The 9739-nt window shown below is 38.5% G+C and overlaps 1 protein-coding gene across 1 annotated transcript in view; it reads right to left on the bottom strand.

Moving 5' to 3' along the window:
- Window positions 1-294: 294 nt before the first annotated feature.
- Window positions 295-9739, bottom strand: part of LOC138046905 (polymerase delta-interacting protein 2-like) — an 11408-nt gene continuing 1963 nt past the window's right edge. The window contains exons 4-11 of the mRNA XM_068893519.1: window positions 9731-9739; window positions 8498-8564; window positions 7739-7852; window positions 6485-6621; window positions 5638-5664; window positions 4301-4426; window positions 3220-3299; window positions 295-2204 (exon numbers count right to left, since the gene is read on the bottom strand). The exon at window positions 9731-9739 is cut by the window's right edge and continues 94 nt beyond it. Coding sequence (XP_068749620.1) covers window positions 2093-2204; window positions 3220-3299; window positions 4301-4426; window positions 5638-5664; window positions 6485-6621; window positions 7739-7852; window positions 8498-8564; window positions 9731-9739 — 672 coding nt within the window. The 3' untranslated portion in view covers window positions 295-2092. The remainder of the gene's footprint in view (window positions 2205-3219; window positions 3300-4300; window positions 4427-5637; window positions 5665-6484; window positions 6622-7738; window positions 7853-8497; window positions 8565-9730) is intronic.

Below are 9739 nucleotides of genomic sequence, written 5' to 3'. Positions count from 1 at the left end.
GGCTCAGTGATTATCGGTGAAAATTCACCGATAATCACTTCGCCTTCGGCGAATAATTGTTAACTATTATGCAAATTCTGCGAAAAGAAATTGTATTGTATTACCAACCAACATGGCCGCCGTGTCACGTAGGTGCAAACCAAGAATTGTTACCTTCTTAAGAATGACAGGCACATTTGACTAACATCATCGTAGAAGTTACTTGAAATTTTACGTAACTTCTCAGACATGTGTTTGGCTTCACCCTTTGACAAGCGAATGAGGAAATCTCTTCAATACTTAACAAGTCATAGAAACTTGTTCATTGACGCTTTTATTAGGTAAATAATCACTTGTATATTGACCGTATATTCACAATTTTGTACATTGCCTAAGGAACGGCTGTAGCAATGCTAAGCTTCTTCTATAAAACGTATCGACAAAGAATGTGGCTAGGGCTTGCGTTATCACTAGCAACGCAAACATTAGCATAAACAATACACGCAAACTAAGAAGAGTCTTGATCATCGGTATATTTTGTTAGAGCAAAACACTAATTAATGGCAAGTTAATGCATTTGCGTATGTTGCTTGTGCTCACGCTTGCCTGGCTCATGAAGACGAGGCTTAAGGGGCTTGTGATTATAATAGTTTTGCCAATGATCACGTGTGAAAATAAGCCATAGTGATATTTTCGCGGCCGACTGGAACGAGCACGAAAAGGAGGCTAATGCAAGGCACCAAAACCTTTCAACTCATTCTCAGCTCATTCTCTACTTCTGAATTAACTATTAATAGTAAATTTAAAGCAAAATCACGAGGAATTAACGATAATCGTTAATCAAGAGAAGACATTATATTGAAAAGTTTGTGAGAGACTAGTGCGGGTGTGGCAATGTAGAAATTCAACCACAAACGAAGTCTGTGAACTCCACGTGCCACTTGCGAAGGAAATAATAATACAAAGCTTTCAAAAAAAGGGTATAACTTGACAGTTGAATATTATTGTCGTATTTTTGAAGAGGCCAATCTTCTCCAGCCGCGCTTTTCATGGCATTCTACGTATACTTTTAGTTTAACCCTGTGACAGCCCTAGGTTGCTAAAAAATACAATTCTTTAAAGTGCCCTTGTGACCAAAATATCAATTCTTATTTTTCTTTGGGTTTCAAAACTATGTTAACTTAACACTAAACGACCAAAGTTTTAAGCCTTGATTTCAAAAAGAGTTAGAGACCTGCTTATTTTAACAAGAATTTTCCTATTTAATGTCCCGCTATTACTAACTTATAGTTCTTGAGAGAGCTGGATCGAGGAGAAAATAATGTCAAAGGCTCACTAGTTTAAGAATACAATGCGTGTCTACGCCGCAGAATTAATATCATGCAGCACGCGGGGAGTTTTGGGTTTCCAGCCTTTTAAGCTCGCGTTTTGCATATATAATAGGCTGCATTCACACGCTGAAATATTAAGCTTGTGAGCCTTTGACGTCACTTTTCCCTGGATCCAACCCTCTGCGGTCCAATCGGTCAGATTTGAACGTGGGCATCATGGCAACCAGTGAAATGTAAAACTTACACTCAAAATAAACGGCCTTTGGACAAAAATCAAGCTCATACTTTTGACAAGCAAGTGTTAAGCAAAGAAACTTTCAAAATCTTTGGGAAAAAAAGGAAGTGTTTTTGTATCACAGGAGCACTTTAAAGATTAAATAATTCCTCTTCAATGATATTTTTAATGAAAAGCGGTGAGCTCCTCGCACCTCAGAAAACTTAGGAAGCACTTCTGTGGTAGTAATGTACTGCATGATATTAGAAGCAAATTTCTCAAGACAAAGTTTGCCACTAGGAAACAAACACAGGCACAAACAAAGAGACAAAAAAAAGCCTAAAACAAACAATCACATGAAAAACGATTTTGTTGGTGTAGAAGGCTACTATTCTTTTAGTCAAATGCCTCCCATGTTGAAAAATACTCTACGTAGTTTTTGTCATTTAAATCTGTTCGTTTGTTATACTCCTGTCCCAAACTGGCAAATTTAGCACCCATACTTGCTTATGACTTGGAGTGTAAAGCTAGATACTTGATTCGAACTCAAAAAATAGACTGAACGTCCTCATGTTGTCCCTGTGGTATCTGGGGTCTCTTCTTCTCTGCTGTCCAGTGCAAATGGCGGGATTGGTGTTTCAAATGTGCTACCATCGGAGCGTTCGAATCCAAATTTACCCCTAAACAAATTCAAGAAGAAAGTTACTGTTTTTCTGTTTAGCAGCTTGTTAGCTGATTTGGAGTCTGGCGTAGTTAATAGGATTTTGTGGGGAAGTGCATAATTTACCAGGAAGTTTGCATTTAAGGTGATTCCCTGGTTTTGCATTGCGCATTCCTACTGCGCACGATTTTTGCGTCATCAGCACGCGCACATGAGCGCGCGCGCGTACAAAACATAAGGGATTTCCCTCAAACTAAGCTCGATAGCGAGATAAAAGCTCCTTTTCTCTTAAACGAGCACGGTGACCCCCACTTTTTATTTTATAAATTCAATGAGAACAATATCCGCAATAACTGAGAAAAAATTTGGCAGAAATCTATAGCTACTTTTTTGGCAAATGAAAGAAATGCTACAGATAGAGACGTTACGGGCCCAGCAGAGCAAGTCCAAATTATGTTTCCTTTAAAGGATAAAAATATCAATTAATAATGCAGGGTATTTGAAGCCATTTTTTTCTGGGACGTAGATGAATAAGCAATCAAAGAAAGTCGAACTCTGAGTGATATAGCACACCGCATTGAAAAATAATCGATCTTGTTTGTTGTGCACTGAGATAACCAAAAGTCACCTAAATAACCATATTTGTCAGCATCGTGGCATGAAAACAAGCACGGTGACCCCCTCTTTTTATTACCTTTTTAACATCTCCTTGTACTGTAATGTCATCATACCAAGTTTCATCGGAAATCTATGACGGGTTCTTTTACCCGGGAATCACCTTAAATCCAAGCTTTCCCTCTCAAAAGAGAAGAGCCTTATTCTATTGCTTTAACTAGCCGAGGTACGCTCTTTGCTCTATTCTTGTTCTTATTAGTTTCCTTCGGTCGAAATTTCAGTGGCTCTTCTGAATGTACCAATCGACCATATTCGCATGATCGTGCACTCGACGCTAAAATTTGACTTCTTGAAATGATAAAGTAATGCATCAGGACTCGATTATACCTGTTTAACAGGTTTGTTGTCCCTATACCTACCACATGTTTCCGCTGGGAGCTTGTAGTGACACGTGACTTGTGTATTGAAAAGCCGGTTGTTGGGGTGATAGGACAGGCTCCTACGAAGTAAATGAAAATCGTGACGGAAGTTGGCACTTCAGTCCAGAAATGCTCCTAATTGGATGCACGCTCAATTTTGACATGCAACGCGAAGTGTCCGTTTAAGTCTAAGCCTTTGATACCTATTTCCAACAAGGTAACGGTAGAGGTTAGCTTTATTTTTAGCTTATGGGAAATGCAGCTGTTTACCCTAATACTTGAGGAGCAACATTTGGGAGACATTTTTTGACGTTAATTGTCTGCATTCCAAGACATGAGTGGTGTTGAAGTTAAGTAGAAAAGCAAGGGGACACTTCGTGACGCTTATTGAATTCCAAGTGCATCTAATTAGGGGCATATATGAACATAGAAGTTAGAGCGCGGTAACGTTTTTATTCATTACTAACAGATGTCTTTGCACTAATGCGTGGAGAAATGAATATATTGAATACCACGATTTAAGGTGCGTTCGATTGGAAAATCTGGATTTATATCTTCAAATCTTGTTTCGCACACAAAATCTGAAAACGGATTTCGTCGAGGATTTCAGCAATGGAAATCCTTGAAGACATCATCAAATCAGTGAAATCCTCGACAAAAATCCGTTTTCAGATTTTGTGTTCGATTGGAAATCTGAATATCTAGATTTTAAGATCAAAACGCGGATTTCCCAAACGAACGCACTCTTAATATCGAGAGCTCTTGCCCAAAATAATAATTATGGGTTTTCAAGTTCACTTTGACTTTATTAACTACGCCACACATATTAAAGGATGAATTTCACTCAAATACTCAAGAATTATTGGAGGTTATTTATTACATTATTTTTATGTAATAAACATCTATAAAACAATAAAATGGTAGCGAGGAGACCTCTAGAAGTCACCAGGCGCGAACGAGGAGAGCCTTTTAGGAATGCTGTGAGCACGAGCGTCAAATTAATCTTGTGATTTAAGTTTGCACCCCACAACCGCAAAACCTTGTGCAAGGATCATCCCTCACAACTCCCCTGAAGTATTACCTGTCCAACCACACCTCTCCCTCTGACAGTCTCGAGTGTTCCAGACAGACTGAATATTCTCCAATGTCTTTCTCGTAGTTGCACCGTCTCTTGACCGAGATTTTCGATTCTGATACAGTAACGCCACTGAAAGAAAGATAGAAAGAAGGAAAAATAACACGAGAACATTTGTTGCAAAGAAATAAACACATAGGGCCACCTTAAGGGTGAATATGAATTTGTGATTTTCGGTTCAAATGAAACGAGGGACATCAGCAAGCCAGCAGCAAAACCACTGGGAAAATGCAATGACTGTGTATCTATGAAAAAAAAGGAACTTGATCTGCGCATAAGTGCAAGAAAAAAAAAAACAAAGAAAGGACTTTGTACATAAGAGCCAATACGAAGCTTCATTGTTTAGAAACAAACCCTTTCATAGCATAGATTACATACCTCTTACTAATTACCGAGTTCGAAGTCCGTGCTATAAGTTACGGACCGGATATTTTCCCGGCCCAAACGCGAAGCACGCGGGCCATAAATCAACGGGAAAAAACAAGGATCCGTAACTTGCAGTACGGACCGAGAAAACGAGGACAGTAAGATATTTATCATATCTCTGAGGTAATCAGGTGCGCGGGAAAGGAAAGTAGTCGAAGTCATGCGGACGGTTCAACAGCCACAACGATTGCGTGTCAAAATCCGAAAACGAATAAATCTTCTTGGTTTTTTGAAATAGTTGTTTGCAAGATTGAAACAGTTTTACAAGTTTACGTAACATAAACGACATGAAAAGCTCGCCAGAGAACGTTTTATCAAAATTTCTAAAATTTACTTTGAGCGAACCATACAGCGGTCCGTAATGAAGAATACGGCCGGCTAAATCAGACAATCACGGCGCGCGTACTATCTGAGAGATCTGAGGAATCTCTTTAGCGTTTCACTCCATAATTACCCTGTTTTATCCTTCATACTCGACAGACATTAACAATATATGATAATAATTATTACATAAACATCAATGAAACACCAAGTGAGCTTTCGCGCGAAAACAAACCTTCACAAGTAAAGATAACATTCTATTTGCACACGTCAAAAGATCACTGTTGCTATGGTTACATATGAAAATCGCGAATTTCCATGCCTTTCGTGAAGTGATTTAGTATTTTATTGGTGTTTATATAATAAATAGAATATTACATGGCCGCTTGAAGATACGAAATTTCTCTTCTCGTGTTGAAAAATATTTTTTAGCACTCGAAGAGAAATTTCGTATCTTCGCGCAGCCATGTAATATCCTCTACTTATTATTCTTTTTCACGGAAAACAAAAAATTGTGATTTCGAAATGATACTCACCCAATAGTCTTGTGATGGCAAAGTGTTCTGAAAGTCAAAAAGAAGAAAAGTAACCTTAATAAAAGAATTTAAAAGAACGTTCACTGCCTCAGTGAATAGTTGACTCAGGTAGTTGTCGCCACGTGAGTGAATGAGAATTGTGACGGGATATTTGGTTGTTCTCTGGTAGCATTTGTTCGCCCGGACTGGATTAACTGGAAGAGCTTATGAGAAAATGAGACCACAAAAACACAATGCAGCCAGACGTTAAGCTATTTGCTAAGTGCTGGAACCTTCATCAAGGCTTAGGGCGCTTTCCATTTGACAGAACTGATCGGCCAGATCGGGTATTTGGAAGGACGAATTCTACAACGAATTCAAATTAACACATTTGGGGATGATATATGCTCCTCCAGAAGAATGTGAGGGATTATCATGCAAGTGTTCCTTGAAATTGTTGCATTTTCTTTGCAAATTATTGGGTCTGACCGGCCAGTTCTGACAAAAGGAAAGCGCCCTGATAGACCGATACAAAGACTATTGTAGCCTCACTGCTTGAAATAGCGTTAAAAGCTTATCATATTCTAACCGTCGGAATATCAAACATCGGTCAACGACACAAACGGAGCTAATGTAGACGAAATCATGTTTCACATATTTAATAACTTAAAAACGATTCCCTAAAAAACAATAATGGGCAGTTGCGCACTTTACCACGCAAACAAATCTTAGTAAAAAACAGATGAAGGCCCTTTCTTCAATAAAACAGTAACAAATTAAGCACGCAGCTCTAATTTTGGTCACCATGTGACACCTCGAAAAATGACAGTAGGGAAATAATCTCGGCTCTACACAAGTTTCTTTGTACCTTTGTACCCATATAAAATGGCATAACAGTGATCCTTATATTTGAAGTTGTTTCTCTATGCACGTCAGTTAATTCAAGCCACCTTCGGTTTTTTTCTTGCCATGATTGAAGAGCATCCCGTGGTGCAAAAGGAGGTACTAGACGAGAAGAAAGTGCTGTTAGTGAACAAGATACCTTCTTTTTTTTCCTCAGGGAAAAGAGTTCGTTTTCTTGTTAAAGTGCACCTAAAGTCAAATATGTTTTGTTCCAAATAATTATAAATAATTATTTCCCCACCCAAAGCAAACATACCGATCAACCGATGAGAGAGGCATGGGTCTTATTCTCGATTTTACGTCACAAATTTCTTTGCATTAATGTTTTCAAAGAAATTTTGCATTTCAAAGCAGTTTGTGACGTAAAATCAAGAATAAACCCATGCCTCTCACATCACGGTCGTGGGTCCAAATTACTGCTAGTTCTTCCAAGTTTATGTGGCTTGCCTAACAGATAAAAGCGAAATTTTGATGAAAGAATGGTAAAACATGTTTGCTTTTGGTGGGGAGATTAATATTGTGGACGAAAAGTATCGAGTTTAGGTGCACTTTAATGTTTGACCAAAAAACATGAAGTTCCCTCCATCTTCAACAGTTCCCTTTAAACACGAAGATGCACTATAAAAGGGGTGGCTTCGCGCTCTCCCTTTTTTCGAATTAATTCAAGCACGACTGATTAATTATCCAAGATGGTGATAACAAATAGCAACACAGAGATGGAAGCCCTAAAAGATATTTCTAGTGCAAGAAAAAGGGACTCAAGATTAAAAGAATAACAAGAGATAATATTTCATGAGATAAAATTATTACGGGCACATAAGGGACTTTTTTGTTGCACAAATTATCACAGAGCTCAATTCATCCACGGTTGCATCCACGGTTGATTGATAACTCATTTGCATACATGCACATAACATGTGTCTAAGGCACCATGCCTTTTGTAGTGCGTCTTTCTGTTGAACTTGCAGCTTAAAATAATTAGTCAGTCTGTGGGGCTGACCAAGGGCCAAACTCAAAACCTGAAATGGGACAATGATCTGTAAAACCCAAATGATATTTGTTTGCTCCCAAATTCACTGCATAAGAAACAAATAAAACTGTTGCAAGCCACCAAAAACAATTATCATTCCTAAATAAGTTAAGACCCTATAAGGTTTTTCACCAAAGATACACCCTATGATCATTACATACAGACATGTGTGAGATTCATTTACATTACCTCTCTTTGGTTCAGCAAACAAAAATTTGTCGAAAAGTTCATGATGGATGGGGCGAGAAAAAATATCTGAAATCCCATATGGAAGAACATCTTCCTGGGAAATGTAATCAAGACCTAAGAAGGGAAAGTAGTCGATCATTAATAAATCAGCATTGCCCTGATGAAGAGCTACAGTAATACTTGAGATGCCAGCCATTTCATCTTTTCACAGTGGCAATATACAACCTTTGCCAGCTTGTTTGATTTTACTCTGGAACCAACATAGTACCACAGTTTCTTCAGAAAATACACTAGCTGTAATCCATTTCCTTTTTGCAGGTGAAACTGTTGTCTCGAAACAAGCAAAAAAATGACAAAATAAGAAAAGGCATCGGGTAAGAGAAGTCAAGTTCCTAGAAGGGGAGGCAATTAAAGTCCACAAAAACAGCCACTTAAACATTATTTACTCTTTCTAGGGACAGATTATTTCACTGGCCAATGGGGGAGCTCCTTAGAGTTGCATGGTTTTCCCTTGAAACTTTTTGTGTACTTTTAATAAGTTTAATGGATGCTTTGATCCAAACACCACATGCCATTAAGTCCTGAGAGTGAGAGTTATAGATTTTACTATGTCTAACGCCAAACGATTTAGCTCATCAATGGAGGCCACTGGATTGTCTCCGTCCTTTTTGATCGGCCAAAGTAATTACTTTGGTTTTGGTTTTACAACACTCCATTGAAACTTGCTCTAATGGACAATGAATACATGTAGATAATTACCAGGGATAGAGTAAAGTGCATTCTCGCTTTCATAACCAAGAAATGTTACAATCTCTGGTTGAGCTCTCTGAAAAAACAACAATAACAAAATGATGACCAACTTTGTGAGTTTGTACACAATTCATGTTCAACTATCACATAAAAGACACATAGCTACAGTTATTTCAATTATTTAGATAACATCTACAGTTGAAATCCACTTCTAGTCTCCCAAGCCCCCCAGTGCCTTTTGCAGATTTCTGTTTCAGGTATGAGCAATGTTGCCTAAACTCTTTGTCAGACGCTGGCAAACACATAACTTTGACGACACATACCATTTTTCTATTAATTTAGCAGTACCCTGTAGGTGTTGTTCAGGAATTGGTTACATGTAAGCCTGTAGGGAACAGTATCAAGTTTTCAATCCTACATTGTGTATAATTACCGCTACTGCTACTCCAATGGCTATGCCCAACCACAACACTGCTACTGCCACTGCTAAGTTAATACTGCTTTTGCTACTGGCACTGCTTCTGTCACGGCCAATGCTACAGCAGATGCTACTGCTACGGCCCTAGCTACTTCCACTGCCGCTGCTATTGCTACTGATGTTCCTACCGCTACTGCTATTGCTCCTGCTACTACATGTACTACTGCTGATACAGTACTTTTAGAGTGGTTTTCTATTGAGTGTCGAAAGTAATTAGTGAATTGCTTTGGTTTTGCATTACTTCAATCAGTGATTGGTTCAATTACTTCGAGTTTTGATTAGTTTACTGGATGGTCTCCATCCTTTTTGATTGGCCAAAGTCATTACCGGTACTTTGGTTTTGGTTTTATGACACTCGATTGAAACTTGCTCTAATACAGGGACATCTTTGTTCTGCTATTTCTACTGCCACTGCTACTATTACAACTAATACTTCCTTAAACTCTGATTTTAGCAGAGTTGAAAGCCAAAATTTCCTTTCTAGCACAGGTCTCTTTTCTTTTTGTGTCCACTGGCCTGACAAGTATGGGAAACAAGACCTCTGCCATGGGTTGAAACTCACTTTCATCCAAATGTTGTCCACACTGTAACCACTGTGCATGCTCCACACAGTAGTGAGTTTTGACCCATGGCAGAGCTCTGTTTTCATGTATTCGTAAGCCCAGTGAATCCAAAAAGAAAAAAGACCTTTGCTAGCACGGAAAGCCAAAATGTGAAACGTCCAGCAATCTATCAGTAATACCTGAATTTACATCTTCACTTACAACAAATGG

The sequence above is a fragment of the Montipora capricornis genome, chromosome 4, assembly GCF_036669925.1.
Source record: "Montipora capricornis isolate CH-2021 chromosome 4, ASM3666992v2, whole genome shotgun sequence".
Taxonomy (NCBI): domain Eukaryota; kingdom Metazoa; phylum Cnidaria; class Anthozoa; order Scleractinia; family Acroporidae; genus Montipora; species Montipora capricornis.
Note: the sequence above shows the minus strand (reverse complement) of the source record. Positions and strands in the feature narration are given on the sequence as shown.